This window comes from Sarcophilus harrisii, chromosome 4 (assembly GCF_902635505.1).
Source record: "Sarcophilus harrisii chromosome 4, mSarHar1.11, whole genome shotgun sequence".
NCBI lineage: Eukaryota > Metazoa > Chordata > Mammalia > Dasyuromorphia > Dasyuridae > Sarcophilus > Sarcophilus harrisii.
The window spans coordinates 122,120,878-122,142,472 of NC_045429.1; the positions used below are offsets into that span (position 1 = coordinate 122,120,878).

Below are 21,595 nucleotides of genomic sequence, written 5' to 3' on the forward strand. Positions count from 1 at the left end.
CTAGTGTGATGTCTTCATTTTCAAAGTCAAAAGTGGCCACTTAAAGCTGAACTTTAAATGAATTCTAAAATGAACTTACATAGACTGATTCTGTTCTAAGATTCCCACATCTTTATATGCATAGAATAAAAGTATCATTTGTCCTTAAAAGCTGGAATTATGCAAGAGGGAGAGACTTTTTTCTTTTTTAAACAGTAGATGAAGTTTCTTGAATATAAAAGTAGAGACTGATTTTCATCTCCATAGCTATAGAGCCTTGCACAAAGTAGGTCCTGAAAGTTGTTCGTAGAATTGGAAAAAACAATCAATCAATAATATCTGATTTTATATAAAATCTTATGGTACATAAAGCACTTTTATTGTCAACTTTGTCAAATGTCAAATTGGGCCTGGCAACAAGTCCTTTGAGATAATCCATAAGAGGCAGCTAGGTGGCGTAGTAGATAGACCTCCAGCCCTGAAGTCTGGAGACCGCTCAGACAGACTCTTAACACTTCCTGGGGAGGTGGGGGTGGGGTGGGAGTGTGTGGGTGTGGGTGTGGTGTGTGGGTGTGTAGAGAGAGAGGCAGACACAGAGAGAGAATATGCATTTAAGTGAAACAGATTTCTAGAAAAAACAGGCTCAAAAACAAGTCATTTGCCTAAGGACATTCAGGCTATGAGATGAGACCAAGACTCACTCAACCTCTCCATACATCAATTTCTTCTGCTATAAAATAACAAGGTTAGAGGAAATTAACTATTTCGGAAACGACATAAAGAATAAATGGCTGGAAATCTATTGAATCTAGTCCCTAGTCTTAGTTCTTCCATACCTATAAACTCAAGTTTTCTCATTTGTAAATTGGTGGTTTGTATTAGGTAATTTCTAAAATCTCTTCCATCACCTGCTCCAATACTTGATCAGAATATACAGAATAGCAGCCCTGGGTCCTTGAAAGTTATGACATTTGAATATAAGCCGTAACAGAGTATGCCAAGTTGGAAAGGTCTCCAGTATGGATCCAGTAAAAATGACTTGTCTGAAAACTTAGACTTATCAAGATTGCCACTAGGAGTTGGCTGGGTGAAGGGCAGAGAGTGAACAATTTGCATTATCTACCACTGCTTGAAGACAATAATTTTGATGAAAATTATAGACTGAGATCTCATTCCATAAAATGCCATCATTTATTTTTTAAATTACAAGTGATAGTACAACATAGTAGATAAGAGAACTGACTTAGAATTTGAGTTCAAGTTCCTCTCACCACCCAACATACTATTCCCAGCAAACTAATAAACTCCTAAATTCCTAAACAGGTGTCTCCAAGATTGTAAATTGCAGAAAAGGCCACTTCCACAGCAAAAGGAAACTTTAGATGAAGTTCCCTATCCCTAACAGGAATAGAAACATTTATCATATTCCATGTACCTACAAAATTGTAAAATAAAGGCTGAAAGAGATCCTAGAAATTACATTGTCCAAAACCACTTATTTCACATGAGAGAACAGGCCCCAAAGAGACTGACTTGCCAAAGGTAATGAAACAAGTACTCAATCACAGGTTTTCTGAGTCCCAAATAATGTGACCACTTCCCCTCTTTCTAAGAGATTTTTTTTCATATTTATTTTATTTTATTTTTTGGTTAAAGTTTCAAGCTGCTTCCCTCCCTCTCTTCCAATCTGACACAGAGATATGTAAAAACTATACAACATATAGTTCCAAATGTCAATTTGTTCTCTAAAGATATATAGCATCTTCCTTCATAGGTCTTTTGTAGTTAATTTAAATATTCCCATCAGAATAGCCTGGTCATTCACATTTACTCTTCCAACAAAATTGTTGTTCCTATATGTACAATGTTCACTTGGTTCTGCTCATTTCACCCTTCACATTATTTTGTTCAAGTCTAATTTTTTCTAAGATCATCATGCTCATCACTTCTTATTAGCACAGTAGTATTTCATCATTTAGTCATCCCCCCAACTCAATTTCCAGATCTTTGCCACCACAAAGGAAGCTGTCATAAATATTTTAAAACACATAAGTTCTTTTTCTTTTTACCCTGATCAACTTGGAAAACAGGCCTAAAAGTGAATATTGCTGGATTAAAAGGTATATGCAGTTTTATAACTCTTTGGGCATAGTTCCACTTTGCTCTCCAAATTGATTGGTTTGGTTCACAGTTCCTTTTAAGAACATTTTTAAAGAAACCCATTATAAATATGAAGTTTCCTTAATAGCATAAAAAAAAATCTAGTTAAGCCAGGAATGAATCTATTTCTTATACAAGTCTGCAGGATCTAGAGATTTAGAGCTTAAAGGTTATATTTTAAGTCATCCAGTCCAAAACCTTATTTTATAGGTAAAGAAATAACAGGAGTCACAGAAGAGTTAGGTGCTTTGTCCAAATTAACATGGATAATAAAGTGAAGGAGGATATGAATCCAGGTCTTCTTGAACCCATACTCTATATACTAATTCACAATTTCTTTGACATAAGGCCTGCTCTTACCCCAAAATTACATATTTGATAAAAATTTGTATATTTTCTCCCCGCTGTAAAATGTAACCTTGTCTGTATCCTTAATACTAAGCACAGTGTTTGAGATATTAAGTGATTTAATAAATACTTGTTAATTAATTACAATAATATCAGAAAATCAGGATTGACATTGCAAATGAAAAAGGCCAATTTATTTTTCAAGTGAAAGAAAAGCTATGTGTAGAAAAGCTACCCATTTCAACAAAAATATTTTTCTTATTCAACAGATGGGGAGTTATCAGACACAAGATTTTTAAAATATAATCAAAAAACCTGCATATCAAACATACCAAAAAAAGACCGATAAAAACAAAGAAGGGCATCAGCAAAATGTTTCTGCCAAAAATGGCACAAGCCATAATCTTGGAATAAAACCAAGTTTTCTAAGTGGTTGAGGTATGAAGAGAATAAATTCCAAACACAGCTAACTTCCTAGGAACAGATATACAGAAAATGAGAGGAGTCCCAAATACAGAGAACAGCAGACAATTTAGTTAAACTACACAACAGTGAAAAACATGATATACAATGAGGCAAGAAATCTGCTTGTGAGGGGCTTTCAATGCCTAACAAAAAAGTTCTGTATTTATCCTAGATGCAATAGTGACCACTGAAGTTTCTTGGATAAAGGGGTAAAAGACAGATCTGTGCCTTTGGAAGACCATAGGAGTTCATATGTAAGATGGGTCACAAGAGAGAAAATAGAAGACAAAAAGAATCTACTCAAGTCCTGGTAAGAGCTGAAGTAGTGGCCCCTGTGAGGCTGGGGACAGGGGGGAGAAATAGATGTGAGAAATGCTGTGCATTTTATTTGACTGTACTTTTGCAAATTATTGTTTATGAAAGATGAGGCAAAGAAAAGAATGACAGGAACAACTGATCAATTGCACAGCGGAACCCTCAGTTTTGTTTTGGACCCATGGATTTTGAGACATTCAGGTAGAAATGTTCCCCAGGCAGTTAGTAATAGAAAACTGGGAAATGATGAGAAAGGTTAGATATAGTGCTGACATACTCATACCTGTAACAACTCAACTCAAGAAGAGTGATTTGTTTAATGATTTTCCCAACAGAATTATTTGCAATTGCAAAAAACTGGAAGCAACCTTAATATCCAAGAAATATTTACACAAATTATGGTATTTTAAATTAAATAAATATAATACAATTAAGACAAGAAAACAGAAGGAGTAAAGAATATTTTAGGGAGACCTTTATGAAATGAAAAATGGAAAAAAATCAGAGCTGGAGCCAAGAACAGAATACAATCTTACCCCCTACCAGAAAGAGAAAAAAAGTGCAAAAGAATGAATGGACAAAGAATCCTGACAAAGACTTAGAGGGGGTGACTAAAAAATTAATACTTGCAAAGTTTATTCAGTCTTTTATCTATTATTTAGTAAGTTCCCACTGTGTGGCTAAAGCACTGGAGATCTCTCTTAGGCACACAATCTGCCCTCCAAGACTCTATTAGATAGAAAACATACACAAAAAAGTAAATATAAAATATGTAGAAAAATAGACACAAGGAAATGCGAAGCACTAACAATTGGAGGCAGGGGAACAGGATAGATTTCCTATAGGAAGCTATGCTTTGAAGAAAGTTAGGGGTTAGATTTTAAGAAGCAAAAAAGGAGAAATGTCACCTTCTAGAAATGGACAGTTTTTGTTAATGTATGTAATGAACATTCTATAAAAAATAGGGAATAACTAGCAAGCAGCTGTTATTGTTCAGGCTTAACATCCTTTGTGACCCCATTTGTGGATTTTCCTGGGAAAGATATTGGGAATGGCTTTTCATTTCTTTCTCCATGAAAGAAACTGAGGCAAACAGGCTTAAGTGTCTTGCCAAGAATCACAGCACTAATGTCTCAGGCCAGATTTGGAAGCTTAGGAAAATCAGTCTTAGGGACTCCAGGTCCAGCAGTTTATCCATTAAACAAGGTACCAGCCCCATTAAGCAAGCTAGGAGGATGTGTAGGCAATGTGCAATAAGCCTAGAAAGATCATTTGGAGTCATATTTTGAAGGGAATTAAAAGCCAAACTAAGGAATTTTATATTTTATGGTGGAGACAAAGGAGAATCACTGAACTGTTATGTGTGTAACAAATATAATGTTTTAAATAGCTTTTAAATACTTCGATCCATTCATGCTTTTTTTATTCATACTTTTAAAATAATTGTTTGATGCACTTTGGTTTTTTCCTATTAAAAGTTTGTTAGGTTATAGCATTCAAAGAAGAAGCAATTATAAAAAGATAAATCCCTTGTCAATTATGTCATTGAGCCTACTTTTGTGTAGGTGTCAGTTGAGCTAGAAGGTTTCTGAGATTTCTTCCAACTCTTTGAGATTCTAAGAGCTCCATAAGGAGCTAAATCTAATAAAATGAAATTTAATAAGGATAAATTTTAAATCCTACATTTAAGCTCAAAACCTCTAAAAGCCCATTCAACTTTTGAGATTCTGTCAACATTGAGAATATTTCAGAGTCTAATAATTTTACTTCCTTATCACCAATCCATCCATGCCTTAACCCGAATTTACCGAAATTTACCAGCTCAAATTCCTCATTCTCATCTCCACAGCAATTTTTCTTCTGGAAAACCCCTCACCTTTTTTGTGCTATGACAATTCTCTATCACCACCATTATTTATTTTGCCATCTCATTTTTTCCTTTCTCATGTTCTTTTTATGAAAGTCTTCTGTTAAGAAGTCTGTCCTCCCTTGGTGATCTCTTCTACTTCAGAACATCCCATTACTTTTACAGGACTTAACTGCTATATCTATTATTTCTAACCTAGTACAATATAAGCATGTCAGGGGCAGGGACTATTGTTTAATTGTGCTTTTTTATCTACTTTCACATACTCAGAAAGTATTTGCTGAATTGGATTGTATCTTTCCCCGAGTTTTTACACAGGGATGGGGAATTTCTAAGTGCTTATTGAAAAAACAGGCATCTCCCTAAAAGAGGAAAAGGGTACCCATATATGCAAAAATGTTTGTGGCAGCCCTTTGCGTACTGGCTAGAAACTAAAAACTGAGTGGATGCCCATCAGCTGGAGAATGGCTAAATAAGTTATGGTATATGAATGTTATGGATTATTGTTCCATAAGAAATGATCACCAGGATGATTTCAGAGAGGCCTGGAGAGGCTTATATGAACTGATGCCAAGTGAAATGAGCAGAACCTGACAATCACTAAAAAAAGCAAGATAATGTATTGATCAGTTCTGATGGACCTGGCTGTTCTCAACAATGAGATGATTGAGGCCAGTTCCAATGATCTTGTGATGAAGAGAGCCATCTACACCCAGAGAGAGAACTGCGAGAACTGAGTGTGGATCACAATATAGCATTTTTACTTTTTGTTGTTTGCATTTTGTTTTCTTTGTCATTTTTTTCCTTTTTGATCTGACTTTTCTTGTACAGCAAGATAACTGTGGAAATATGTAAAGAAGAATTGTACATATTTAACATATATTGATTACTTGCCATCTAGTGAAAGGAGTGGAGGGAGGGAGAGATGCATATTTTGAAAATAAAAAGCTTTAATATAAAAAAAAGAAAAGAAAAACCAGGCATCTCCCTCAGTTGGGGAGTAGCTAAATAAGTTATGATATGTGGATGTAATGAAATATTGTTCTATAAGGAATGATGAGCAGGATGATTTTAGCCTTGAGAGACTTTAATGAACTGATGCTAAGTGAAGTGAGTAGAATAAAGAGAACATTTTTTCAAATGTTTTTTCAAAAATTACTACAAATATAACACCCAAATTTCAACCCCAGAATCATTTTTAACTTCTCTTTTTCCTTTCTTTCTCCTACACATGAAATAAGGCTCTAAATGGTACAGATTTTTTTTTTCTTTAATATCGTTCTATGCCATGTTCTGAGTCACCATTCAGAAGGCTTTGCTACCTCTCATTTCTAAATGTTATTAACACCTGAAGACCTCACTAATTATGTGATCCTGAGCAAGTCACTTAGCTCTTGGGCCCAAGTTTCCTTATCTATAAAATAAGGATAACAACAGAACCTACTTCCCAAAGTTGTTGTGAAGATCAAATAAAAGTAAAATGCCTTTCCAAACCTTCAAGCACAATATATCGGCTATTATTAATAGCTACCCTAATTGAGCTCCACAAGTTCTCTCTACACCTCCTCCAATCCATATATTGGTTAGATCAATTTTTCTAAGACTAATCATGTCAATCAACTACCCAGAATTTTCCAAGAGCTCCCTATGACCTACAACTAATGTCCAAATTCCTTAAACATTTCCTGTATTTTATGGTCAAAACTCATATAAATGAGCTCTCTGTACAAGTTCCATATTGTGATCTACATCTTTGCTTGTGACACACTCTTAGACTATCCTCCCCATCTCTACTTATTAAAATTCTACCCAATCTTCAAAACCCAGAATGTATATTGAGAGTGTAAGAAAATCTGACATATATATATATAAATGAAATGACTGGTTCAGTCATTAAAATACCTTCTATCTCTAACATGCTTTAATGAGAAGGTTGGGCTACAAATAATCTTCAAGTTCCCTTCTTACCCGATTTGAGAATTCTCTATTACTAGGAGGTACAGGAATGGAAAACATTCAAGAATTGCAAAAAACCCAAGAAGCAAGGTGGCAAAGGTACAGAGATAGAATGGGAAAAATGACCAAACTCTAAAATCAGAAGATATGGGTTCAAATCCTCCCTCAGAAGCTTTCTATCTCTCTCCTTCCCCCTCCCCTCCTCTGAGTATAAGTTGCTTAACTTTCCTAGGCCTGGTTCTCTATCTAAAATGAAGGCCATTTAATAGAAAACCTCTGAGGTCTCTTTCAGCTCTATATCTAAGATCCTATAGTTTATAAAACAGAAATCCTGAGGTCAAACTTGGGAGTCCATGGTCTACATGTCAGAAGAAAAGCACCAAGAAATTAAAAAAAAAAAAAAAATCCCATTTTATAACTATAACATGTCCTTCATCCTAGATCAGGGGTCCTCAAACTTTTTAAATAGGGGACCAGTTCACTGTCCCTCAGACTGATGGAGGGCCAGACTATAGTAAAAACAAAAACTTTGTTTTGTGGGCCTTTAAATAAAGAAAACTTCATCCTCAGCTGCAGCATCTGGCCCGCGGCCGTAGTTTGAGGACCCCTGTCCTAGATATTTCATAAAATGTCAACAGCATATTATACAGCAAGCATACAAGATACACGATACTTCTCATGGTGATCATTTTATGAAGTCCCAGTCTAACCATGTCACCTCTCATTATTTTATAACTCCAGTGGCTCTCAATTGCTCCCATCATTAAAGATAAAAACCTCTATTTTAAAGTCTCCAAAATCTAGTCCTGTACCACCTTTCAGGTATGATTACACCTTACTCCACTCCACATACATTATGATCCAGAGACACTGATTTGTCTCCTTGCTTTCCTGACTCTGCCTTTTCACTAACTTCCTCCATGCCAAAATCTGCAACTTTCCCTTCTCTGCCTCCTAAATTTTCTCTCAGGCTTCCTTCAAGCCAAAGCTAAAATTCCACCTTCTGCAAGAAGCCTTTCAGATACTGATCAAGACTAGTGCCTTCCCCTAAAGATCATCTACAATTTATCCTGTATATATGTGGGACGAGGGATATAGAGGTGTGTGTCTGGGGGGGTAAGGTGTCTTCTGTGGGTCGTTTCCCCCATTATACTGTGGATTACTTGAGGGCAAGAACTGTTTTTAACCTGTGCATTAAGCACAGGGCCCAGCACACAATAGGCACTTATTAAGGGCCTTTTGACTTGAGTAATTTTTATAGTCACAAATGTATAAAACTCCTTTTTTATAAGTAACAATTGTTTTTCCATATAAGAGAAGTAAATTGGAATACTTGCCAATCATACCTAAAATGTACCATTTCAACTCAAAACAATTTTCATTCATGACTGACAGCTGCAAATTAGATATCAAACCTCAAATAATCGCTGAAATTCTCATGTAAATTATTTATAGTTAAGAAACTTTTTTCATGTTTATAAACTTCTAAACAATGTTTCAACTTACTGAATATATATAACATTTTCTCAGGCAAAATTAAAATATATCCTTCAGAATGAGGTTTGAAATTTGCTGTAGCCAGATCAAAAAGCCTAAGGTTCTGTTTTGGTTTTTTAATAAAATAAAAGCTCAGCCAGGTGATTTGGTTTAGGGAACCAGATAATCAGCTGGCTGTAAAACATCTGTTTTCTTCACTTCAGCTGTATAACACAAGAAATCTTAAGGAAAGCTTCTGCACATGAGCAGAAATCCTTCTGCTTTAGCAGAATGCTCACACCTGCCTGTCAACTAGAACGTGAGCAGATTCTGTCTAAGCCTATTACCATTGGTTCTCAAAACTCTTCTAGGTTACTATTAACACACCTAGACCTGTAGATTAAAAAATTGGGTTCAATTTTCCAGTGCACAAAACTCATATATGCCAAACTATAACTTGTCTATTTTTCATCGCCATGCATAATATTTTAAGATTTCTCTCCTCAGCTTTTACCCTTTTAAGTCCCCTCTCTGTTTACCCTCAAAGCTAAATTTAGATGTCTAATCCAGGAAGCTTTCCCATATATTCTCCACTCAACCCCAGCATAAAGAGATCTTTCCCTCCTCAGATTTCTCATAATACTTCTTTAAGTTCTTTTTATCGATTATTTGTGTACAATGCTATTCCTCCTCTTCTTGTTGACCTAAACACGAATTGGATTTAAGTGAGGAAGAGCTGCCCAAAGTCAACCTCACTCTCTTCTTAGTCATCGAATGTACAGCAGCGAGACAAAAGCCAAGAAAGCAGGAGATAACCTTGATATCTTCCATGTTGGACCAAGTTCTAAGTGCTCCACAATATCCACTTGGTTTCATGGCCCCCAGAACAAAGAGCTTTCATCTTCCCATTCCACCAAGGACACATGTGAGGCCCATCAAATGTACCAGACGTGGCTGCTATGCATGGTACAACTTCTTGGAGTCCCAAGTGAGAGTTGGATGCGAGGTGCACATCAGAGATGGATGAATCCTGGAAAGGGCCAATCAAACCTTCACACCAGAGGATATATGATGGCCTCTGAATTGGCCCTGAACACTCCAAACACCCTAACTGTATACAAGAAACATGTAAACAAAAGTGAAACATTTCAAAAGTCAAAATGAATATGAAGGATTTATAATCATGTAAATTTCCATTCATTAAGCAAATAAAAGACAAGGGAATGGTTAGCTGAAAATTTTTTAAAAAAAGTTTTTTAAACTTCACAAATAACAGTTAAAAGTAAAGTACTTCAATCTTCAAAATTTTAAATTCTGGGAATTTATGTTATAAAAGTCACTTAGGACAGGTCTAAAAGCTAAATTCAGCTCAAGTCACTCAAATTACCTCACTTTAGGGTTTCCTACTCCACCTCAGCTGACAAAACCCTAAGTTATTTTTCACACACCTCCTCTATGGGTTATGTGACTCACCACATTACTTCCTTTAATGCATAATCAGCATTGCCATACAAAATATTCAGCTGTAAAAATATATCAGCATTGAACCAGGTGCTCATTTTGATTGGGTCAAATTTCAAAATTTAATGTGTAAAATGGGACAAATTTATTTAATTATGATAAAATTACATAAGCCTTTAAAGATCTCTAGTAGTCAACCACTAAGAATAATAAGATGAGTTTTTAAAGTGTAATTATTGTTGCAAATCTAGTAAAAAATCAACACCAAATAAAAAAACCACTTGTCAAGACAGATTTTTTTTTTTTTTATTTCAACTAAATTTTTAAAGGAATACATCAGGTTACTCCCAGGAATATTCTATAACATATGTATACATGTCAACTTTTCTAAGGCTCCATATTCATCAGCAAGAGAAAAAAAATGAGCATCACAAACTATCTACAACAAATTCACCTGGATGTATTCAAAAGACAAATAACTCTTAAATTATATAATTAATTACACAAAAAAGGTTAACGGATACATTTAGAAAAATCAATCACTTTTGCCGAGATGTAGCTTAACATAATAGTCAAGATAATTAACTATTCAACTATTACCATTTATTATTAAAACAATTTAAATTAGGAAGACCATCTATTTAAAGTCCAAAATAATACAGAATCTAAAATCAAGTAAAAAATAAAATTAATAATAAAATTATAAGCCAATTTATTCATTCCTAAAATATCTTTCCAAGACTGACTTTACAAACACAAAAGAAAATAAGTACACTTCTTCAAACTAAAAGTGAATGCTATATTAAAAGCTAAGTACACCATTTTCCCAAAGATTGTAGAATATCTAAGAAACATCTCCAGAGAGTTACCCCAATATACCATTTGCCTAATTCACTGAAGGCTTAACTATAAGTAACCACTACTACTATATGATATTTGCCAGCAAATACAACAAGCATTATCTTTGAAGTAGTAGCAAGCTAAAGGATGAGCGGCCCTGAGCCATTCAATAACCAATGCTTCCTTTTTTCAATATAACCTTCTCTATAAAACCTGAGGATGCCACAATGGTAGTTCATTTTTGACAGACCTATTATCTGTCTACAGGACACAACTGTGTGACAAATCATTTAACCTACTGGAGTTCATTTCCTCATCTGAAAAAGGGCAGGAGAAACAAATGGCAAACCACTTAGGTATCTTTGCCAAGAAAATTCCCAAATGGAGGGGCAGCTAGGTGGTGCAGTGGTTGGAGCACCAGCCCTGGAGTCAGGAGGACCAGAGTTCAAATTTGACCTCAAACTCTAACACTTCCTAGCTGTGTGATCCCCGGGTAAATCACTTTAAAAAAAGAAAAGAAAATTCCCAAATGGGATCATGGAAGAAATGCCCAAATGAAACCACCCCCACCAGAGACTGGACTGAGACCACACCAAAGCACTAAATAGCCTTCAAATGATAAAATTTCATTTACTACAGATGAACTAGACCTGATTATCTCAGAAAATGAGTATTATGACCTACTACTTTGCCTATGTAGACAATTAAGGTCTATCTATATAAAATGTTCTATTTATATTTTAACCTGTTACAAGATATTTGACAAGTATTCAACAAATTTAAATGTAATCTAAAGCCTTTCTCAAACCTATTCATAGGTTTAAGATGTTGGAGCAAAAATATCTATAAACACTTAAAAACAAAACTGAACTAAGAAAACTTTAAAGTTTAGCAAAGGGTCTTTTATATAAATTCTAACTACAGTATTAAATAATTTCATTTAGATTCTATAAAAGAAAGCTAAAATTTCAAGACAAAATGGAAAGCAAAGGAAATAAACAGTATTAGTCTAGAAAGAGGCACATTTTTCTATAGTAAATGTTGAACTTGTATGCCTTGATCCAATAAGAATTTTCTTAAGGTTTATCCATAAACAAAAAACAGAACACCAGAAAAGCCCAACACTTATTTTTTAAAGTACCACGCATCCTAATGAACTGCTTGTTGGCTTGCAACTAAGTTTGCAGAATGAGAACAAAAATTGTGTTCAAATGCATTATCTTTAAAACAGTACAAAATTTCATTCTCATATTTGATGTAATAAAACCGCTAAAGGAAAAACTCCTACTTAATTCTTACAACAAACTAAATTTTCAATATATTTATTTAAACTGAATAATAGCTTTGAAGTTGAAAAACCTCATTTTTTCAACCAGAAATTAAACTTGAGTTATATTAATTTTACTAATAACAATCTTACACATAGTTTATATCAACTTTGGATCAGGACTTGAGTTCAAAGCTATGTTCTAATATCTGTGTGACCTTCAAAAGGTCATTTTTAAATGATTTTATGCTCTTCTTTTATAAAATATTTATAATCAAAGTTAGTTCATAATAGGCACTAGTTTTATTTAGAAACCTAACCCACACAATTAAAAATCATTCTGTTGTGCATATAAATTAATTTAATACACAAATGGAAAGAAGCCTTTCCATTGATAGTCTGAGATTGTGCAGTATTCAATGCAAGTACACAATAAAAGATGGGTCAGAGAAATGTTAATTGCTAATCCCTACGCTGCAGTTATCAATTGATAGCTTAACTCTTTTGGAGTCCACTGCAGACAAATCCAGAGAAATTCACTTTGATCTCAATAGGAAAAAAAAATTACAGCTCTGTACATGCATAAATAAAACATTCTCATGTAACCATTTTGAAGTAGTAGTCTAAGGTGAAGAAAAAAAAAACATATCCAAAAGATTTGTAAAAGCTAAAAAAAAAATTATAAAATGAAAGATTTTGAGACGTGCCAATAAGAGAAATTATGAATCCCAATATATCCTTTTCAAGTCCAACAGAGCTGATTCAAATAACACGTAGATCCTCCAATTCTAAATTCAAGAACAGACAACTGTGTCTTCCAACAGACAAAAACATACTATATATACAATAGGTGCCCTCAAAATAACAAAAATATTCTGAGGATTTAACCGAGTTCAGCTGAATGAGTGTCATTAAATAATGTCTAATTTACAAACGTAACCTGTTTTGGAGGTTCGGTTACCTTTTTCTAATCGCATCCAAAACATAACCTTAATTTCAATCTTAGGGACTAAGAGTACTAGAGTCTCTTCGAGTGGTCCTTATTAATAAACAACTGCATTCAGAGTAGGCCAAAAACAAGTGTTAATTTCCTTCTTTTCTCTGGGAACATGCACATGATCGGCCTCCACCCTATGAGCAAGAACTATGCAGTCATGGACAACAGGAACACAACTTCTACCTACCAAACCCTCCCCCCATACTTTCTATCAAACTACACACTTTGACCTGCCAAAAGATGGGGGTGGGGGAAGGCGGAGTCAATGTTACGCATTTCTCTGGCAACCAAAAAGCATTCAATTGAGAACAAAGAAAACCACACCTTTTCCATTAAAAAAAAAAAAGTTACAGGATCTCTTTTTTATTGCTATCTCTTAACTCCCCAAACTAAAAACCATGGTATTTACTTTACACTAACCGCTGGCAACCCCCAAGTTTCAAGCCTATAGAGGCAAAACATCCCGCTCTCTCTATCACGCCCTTTTTAAAGTGACAAGGATACGGAATTTCAGAAAGTTGAGCACACGGTAACAGCTAACAAGCTGTAGCTAAGAGAGGTTTAATCAATTCTCCACGACTCCAAAAAAAAAAAAACTTCACTTGGTGGGGGTGGAAGGTTAAAAACCCTTTGCTCTCGTTAGTCTTTTGGCTCTTCCTTTTTCCTTAATCATTTTTTACACGTTTTGTACCACCTGCTTTGTTGCCTCAATCAGAATACTATTCCTGACTCACTGGCAGGTTGGCAACTCCCTGGTTTTTCGTGAGGTAGAAGAAAAGGAATCTGGTTTATCTTTCACTTCCTAATCTCGGCTGTCCAACCCCAGGCTAGTCGGACCTTCCAAGTCCTGAAGCGCAGACCAGGGGACCCGCTTTTCTAAGCTTTAGACGCGATTCCCGTTAACTTGTAAGCGCTTCTCTGGTGCCAACTCCCGGAGACAGGGGGAGGGCAGAGGGAGAAGTCTGGGGAATGGGGGTTACCGTACGTGTCCTCCTCCTCGTGCCTAGAGGAGACAGGCACAAAGAGGGCAGGGAAGACAATTGGGAAAACTGAATGAACCTCTTCCTGGAGGCGCAGGCACACATACAAACAAGGGTTAGCTAGCAGCCGGCCCGAGGGGGAGTGAAGGAGGACCATCCCGTATGTCAGGTTCGGAGAAAAAAACTCCACGGGGGCACACGGAGCGTGAGGGGCTTGGGGAGAGGGCACCTGTGTCTTTTCTTGGGTGGGGCAAAAAAAAAAAAGGGGGGGGGAGATATCTGGGAATTAACGGAGAGAGGAGAAGGGAGCAGGTGAATTCTGCAGATCTAATCTAGTCCTTTTGACAAAGGGATTAAAAAAAAAGACGTGGGTTACTTTCGGGAGTGGGGTCAAGTAAAAGATGACACCCGGGTCAGATTCTCTCGGGAGAGAAGGGGGAAAACAATGTCAGGTTATTGAGGTCTAGAAGGGGGGGGGGGTTGGTTTCGAGTAGAAGGGGAAAGGTGAAACTCGGGTAGCTGGCTGGGGGAGGGGGCCTGGGTCCGTTCCCAGGGAGGTGTGCGGGGAGTCAGTTTCCCGAGGGGGGAGGGGAGGGGGCACCGGAGTCCCCGCCCCCCACGGCTGGTCAGGGCGGCCCGGGCTCCGCGCAAGGAGGCGGCGGGGGCGAGAGGCGTGAGCGAGCGAGGGAAGGAGGCGGCGAGAGCGGAGCCGCGCGGGCGCAGGGGGCCGGGCTCCGGCGGCGGCGGCGCGGCCTGCGGGGAACCTAGGGTCGCGGGGCTCCAGCTCGGGGGGGGTCGCTCACCTCGGTGGGCTGGCTGATTTCGAACAGGTCCAGCCGGTTCGCGTTCCAGTGGTTGATGATATCCGCCAGTTTCCGCCGCTCCTCTTCCCGGCTGCCGGCCGACGACATCCTCCTCCGTGTCTGGCTTTCCGTAGACCCGAGCGGCTCCGGCCAACAACAACGCCGCTACCACCGCCACCGAAAGCGGCGAGCAGGCAGTCGCCTCCTCCCCGGGGGGCCGGGCCGGGCCTGCCTTCCCCGTCGCCCCCCGCCCCCGTCGGGGTCTCAGGACCGCCCCCCCTTAACCAGCACCTCCCGCGGGGCCGATTCGCCGCCGGGGGGTGGGTCCGTCCCGCGGAGAGCGCTCGCGCCTCGCCCTCCGCAAGGGGAGGGGGGGAGAAGGGAAAAAAATGGAATAAAAAAGGGAGACCCGGCGGGGAGCGGGGAGCGGGGCGGTCCGAGGGGCTCGGGCTCCGACTCCGATTCCGAGCTCGGGACTGGGCTGCAGGTCCGACGTCCGCGCGCCGGTCTCCCTGGAACTGGCGCCGCCGCCGCCGCCTGCCTTCGTATTCGCCGCCCGGGCGCTTCAGCTGCCTGCCTTTTTTCCTTTCTCCACCTTCCTTTTCCTTTTCCCTTTTCCCCCTCCCTCCCCACCCCTTTCTACCCCGGTGTGTGCGCCTCTGTGTGTATGTGTGTGTCTCCCTCCTCCGGTGTGTCTCTCACGCACACACATACACACAGCCGCACACGCGCTCTGGCCCGCGCTCTCCCGGCCCTCTCCGTGCGCGCGCGCGCCCGGCCGCCCGCCGCCGGCCCTCCCCTCCCCTCCTCGCCGCGCGCGCCCGGTACCTACGCGCTCCGTCCGCTAGGTGCTGCTGGCAGCGAGTGAGCCGGCGGGCGGCCTGGCGGGCGGCGCCGGCTCCTCCTCCCGCCTCGGTCACGAGCTCGCCCCTCGCCCCTGCCGGGGTGGCCTGCGCCGGCGCTCGGGCGGGAGCCGGGCTGCGAGCTGTGGGATGCCGGCGTGGGCCGCAGCGGCTGAGGAGGGCAGCGAGCCGACCCACGAACGAACGAATGAATGAAAAAGGAATAGAAAGGAGGGGGGGAGACTCCTCCTTCCCGTCCCTCGCCGGATTCAGTTATTTTTAAAATGTGTTGCAAAAGGCTGCCTTGCCGTCGGAATCCTGTCAGGGGTGACCTTCCCAAAGTTCTTTCCTCAAGGGAAGAGGAATTGTGCTCGGTCAGTGCATTTCTGTAATAATATTTAGAAAAAGAAGAAACGTCCTCCCTCCTCCCGGCCTCCCTCCTCCCAGCCTCCCTCCTCCCGGCCTCCCGGTGTTTTTTTCAGTCTCCCACTCGTCCCACGCTTCTGGTGGGAGGGAGGAGATCTTCAAATACCTTCCTGTCTACCTGCCCTGGAAATGCGTCGTACGGGCAGTTCCCATCTTGGAGCACTTGGCCCGCGAGGCGGACGATGGAGCCACAAAGTTACAATAAGAACGATGTTTCTCCCGGCCATCAAAATGCTGTATGGGCACAATCTGGGGTCTAAATCTCCTAGTAGACTTAATAATCTATCCTGATTTAAGGAGTGCTTTTGTTCTTTTTTATGCTTTTTTTTAATGGGGAAAAAAAGTTTTCCAACAAAGCTTTTCTAGTAGATTGCTATCGCTGTGAATTGAGATCCAATCTATTTGTTTGAACAGAAAACATTGATCATCGGTTTACAACGAATGGTAATAATAGTGAAAGGGTGTTGTACAAACCTTCCTTATTTTCATTATTACTTATTCTTCTATAGCCTAGAAATAGTTTACGTCCCCGGGCTGATGGGGTTTCATCTTTGCCTTGGGGGTGGGGCGGGGAGAGCTTTTTATCATTCCTGCTGTTTTTCGTCCTGCGCTTTCTTTTCAGCACAGCTATATAAGGGAGCTTTTCAACTGAGAAGCCTGAGGTGTTGAACGGGTGCCATGGGCAATGAATTCAATAGATCCCTAAGTCTCCTTTCTCAAAATTAAAATGTGGTGACTTGCAAAAAAGCATCTGGATATAACTGGCACCTTCGTGTTCTAGCACTCTATGGCTTTAAGTACTCCAAAGTTCTTTAAAGCCTAGGTTTTTATTACAGTCAGTGTTACAGTCCCGAATGCAGCTCTGGACAATCAAACTGCAGACCATCCTGGCCCTGTCAACAGTACTATCAGATGAATTCTGTCTGCTAAAGTTGCATTGCTGAGCATGGTGTCATTTGGAGAGGAGGAAAAAAAATGTTTCTCTAATTCAAGATTAGATTTGCCTAAGTGGCAATTACTTATAAACTCAGAAATTTTAGTACAATATTTGATACAAGATAGATATACAACTCCATAATGCATTTTTCTAATGACTGATTAGAATTTATATATTTATATAATGTATATATATATAATGTAATGTACACACACATATATATATCCAAACTGTATGTATATATGTTGAAACATTTGTATACAGATATAAAAATATGGGATGTTCATTCCCAAAACATCAGTTTATCATGTTATCAATATCAATTTATCATCAGGTTTGTTTGTTTTTTTTAGTTACTTATAACTCCCAAAACAGAAACAATCTGTAGGAATCTCTAGACTTTTACAATTTTTCAATGTTTAGTAATTTTCCTTGGATGATTAATATTCCCTAGATAATAATGTTACATGCTAATAATGATACCAAATATGAGGTGAAATATAGGGGCCTATCCATCTCTGGTTTTTCATTGTGCTTTTTTTTTTTTTTTTTTAAGCTTTTTATTTTACCAAATACATGCAAGCAAAGATAATTTTCAGCATTCACCTTTGAAAAACCTTGTGTTCCAACTTTTTCTCCCTTCCATAGACAACAATCCAATATAGGTTAAATATGTGCAATTCTTTCATTATACTTTTTAAAACATACTCAAGAAATCACTTTTTGCCTACCAGTCCTATTGCAAGAGCTTCCCAATTGCTCTCTCAGCTTCTCATAAATATTTTTTTTATTAAAACTTTTTATTTTCAAAACATAAGCATGAATAGTTTTTCAATATTGACTCTTACAAAACCTTGTGTTCCAAATTTTCCCCTTCTTTCCTTCACCCTCTCCCCAGGTGGCAAGTAATCCAATATATGTTAAACATGTTAAAATACATTAAATCCAATATATGTATACATATTTATACAATAATCTTGCTGCACAAGAAAAATCAGATCTATAAAGGAAAAAAACAAAAACAAAATGCAAGCAAACAACAACAAAAAAATGAAAATACTATGTTTGATCCACACAGTTCCCACAGTCCTTTCTCTGGGTGTAGATGGCTCTCTTCATCACAAGATCATTCTAATATAAATTTTTAACAAATCCAACCTCATCAAAAGCCTTCAATAACTCCCTATTGCCTTTAAGTTTCTCAGTCTCATGTTTAAAGACCTTTAAAATTTGGCATCAATGCAAATAAAGAGCAATAATACAAATTTATTTTAAATATTATAATTTATTACATATAATGATAGTTACCTTCCAAGTCCCTTCCACCATTGTTGTGAGGACAAAATGAGAACTTGTAAAGGATTTTGCAAATCTTAAAGCACTATTTAAATGCTAGTTGTTATATAAACACTATATGGTCTAGCCAAACTAATATAGTAGTTGAAATCCAGTGCTGACATTCCATCTCACATCATGATGCCTTTATACGTAACTTCTTCCTGCCTTGAATATTTTCCTTACTGCCATCTTTCAGAATTCCTAGCTTTTGAATCCTAATTAAGAAGGACACTTATAGTGTATCTCAGATCTCACACATATATTCCTGCAAAAATGAAAAAGAGCACCAAACCAAAAAACAACCTAGAAATCCAAAGAGAACAGCCTCAGAATGTTTAAAAATGATATCTAGAAATCTGCAGGGACCTACAGGAGGAGTCTTACCAGAAAAGCTATTAAAGCATAGGGTAACAAGAGTCTATCAGAGCTAAAAACAGGTGCAACTGAAGCCTAAAACATGCTGTTTGCCATTTGAAGCTCTAGGATGGAAAGCCAGTAGCATTCAGACCAAGTGCTCCATGTCATCCAAAAATTAATCCAAGATGCCCCAGAGGGCCTTGAATACTACCATGCTCAATGTTAACCAAAATGACCCAGGGAAGCCTGGCATTTGGCAGCACTCTATTGGATACAAAATCCCAAATCAAGAATCAAGGTTGAAGATAAGAATAAACAGAAGATAGCAAGCAATGTGAAGACATAATATGATTCCAAAGGAACTCAAGCAGCAAACCGACCTATAAGCACTCTAAAAAAGAACCTAAAAGAAATGAAATCAGAGATAAAGTAAATTATGAATGAAATAACTCTGGAGGAATGAAGAAGAGAATAAGTCAGAACAAACAATAGAAAACTCCACTTTCAAATCCAACTCCTCGAAAATTACAATGGACTAAACTGAACTCAATGACTCCATGATGTAACAAGAAATAATAGAAAAAAAAATCACAATATAGAGGGAAAATAAGAGCAAATATAAAGTACCTGGTATCAAACACAGTTGATATTGAAAAAAGTAATTTAAAAGACAAGACTAGTAAATACTGGACCTTGAGTCAGTAAGCATTGATTTCAAATCCAGCCAGGTCATTCTCTCACTACCTGTGTGATGACAAACCTTTTAACTTGTCTCCTCATCTGTTTGCCTCAGTTTCCTCATCTGTAAATGAAGATAACTAATAGACGCTCCTAAGATTGCTGTGAGAATCAAATCACATGATTATGAAGTGCTTAGCAGAGCATCTGACACAGAGGAAGTGCTATGTAACAGTTGGCTACTACTGTTATTAAAGAAGTAATTTTAAAATTATTGGATTCCTTAAAAACCATAACTAATATTGGTTTTGCAGTTATGATTGACTGAAGCAGGAATTCTCAACCATTTATGTCATGGAAATCTGGTAAACCCTGTGGACTCCTTAGTGCTTAACATAGTACCTGATACATAATAGCACTTAATAAATATTGATAATTTTTTTTGAAAACTCATAATTAATGTTAAATTTTTAATTAGTTAATATAAATAAAAAATAGAACTTTTTTTTCTCTCATCCAAGTTCACAGACCTCTTGAAATTTGCTTGAGAACTACAAATTAATGTCAGGTCTAAGAAATTAATAAACAAGCACAAAAACATGTTCCAGGAACCATGTAAAGGACTGAGGAATGAAAATTAAAAAAAAAAAAAGGCAAAAATGGTCTCTGCCTTGAAGTTTACTAATATTATAGGTTGACAATATGCAAATAACTATGTTCATACTTAAGGGAAAGACTAGTACTTGAAAGAAACTAGTGAAACTTAAAGAGTGGATATTAGGAAAGAGAAAATTCTGGACATGAATGGCAGCTAATACAAAGACAAAAACGAAAGAAATGGAATGTCATGTGTAAGGAAGAGCAAGGACAGTGTTGCTGGATCTCAGACTATGTAGAGAGGAGCAATGTATAAAAAGATTGGAAAGGTAGAAAGGGTCCAGGATGTGAAGAGCTTTAAAAGCCAAACAAAGGATTTCCTGGATCCTAGGGGGAACTGGGAACCACTAGAGTTTATTGAGTAGGGAGTGAATCAGACCTTAAGAAGAGGAAGGATAAAATTGGAGAGGAAATAGTCACAAAGAAAACAAACTTTTAAGAGTTGATCAGAGTGGAGATTAAAAGGAAAGAAATGATAGAAACCAATCATTAAGGTGTAAGAGGAAGAAAGAAGGTACAATCAAGTGAAAGCAGTTCACCCATTCCAAAAGAAAAAATGCATATGAATACATCAAGGCAAGAAACAATAATAACCAGGAATGTGCATGGTATAAATTCAATGATTAAATAGAAGGTGACAATAGAGTAGATTAGAAAGTATACAAAGAAAACAAACTTTTAAGAGTTGATCAGAGTGGAAATTAAAAGGAAAGAAATCATAGAAACCAATCATTAAGGTGTAAGAGGAAGAAAGAAGGTACAATCAAGTGAAAGGAGTTCAAATAGATCACATTCCAAAAGAAAAAATGCATATGAATACATCAAGGCAGGAAACAATAATCATAACCAGGAATGTGCATGGTATAAATTCAATGATTAAATAGAAGGTGACAATAGAGTAAATTAGAAAGTATAATCTGACAATTTTTTTTTTTACAAAAAAGATACTAAAAATGAGAACTAAGGCAAAATTTCTTATTGTTCAAGTGAACTCAAAAAAGTAAGATCAGCAGTCATCTGAGATAAAGCAACAATAGAAATAGACATAGTTAAAAGAAATAAGGAAACTATATTATGCTTATAGACACCACAAAGAAATAATATACATAGATATAATAAGTATATATAATAATATAATATACATATAAGACATAACATTTAATTACTTGAAGAAAAAAGTTATATAGAGAAATAGTTAGCAAAACTATAATAAGTGGAGTCCTCAACCTATCTCTATCAGACCTAGACTAATCTAAACAAAAAGTCCAAAAGAAGTTAAGGATCTGAATATAATTTTGTGAAGTCTGGGCTAGCTTCCTGGAGGCCTCAGGATCAGCCAGAGTCAGGATAAGTAAAAGTCCTTGGTCTTTAGGGGGAGGAGTGAAAGAAGCAGGCAAACTGCAAAAAGGCTCCCCAAAGATGTATGCTGGATTCTTGAGTCCAACG

The 21,595-nt window shown here is 37.8% G+C and overlaps 1 protein-coding gene across 23 annotated transcripts in view; it reads right to left on the reverse strand.

Annotated features, from left to right (window-relative positions):
* AFDN (afadin, adherens junction formation factor) overlaps positions 1–15,545 on the reverse strand; it is a 154,762-nt gene extending 139,217 nt beyond the window's left edge. For all 23 annotated transcript variants that reach the window (XM_031937492.1, XM_031937483.1, XM_031937474.1 and 20 more), the window contains exon 1: positions 14,915–15,545. In XM_031937492.1, the coding sequence (XP_031793352.1) occupies positions 14,915–15,022 (108 nt within the window). In that variant the 5' untranslated portion in view covers positions 15,023–15,545. The remainder of the gene's footprint in view (positions 1–14,914) is intronic.
* Between the last annotated feature and the right edge of the window lie 6,050 nt (positions 15,546–21,595).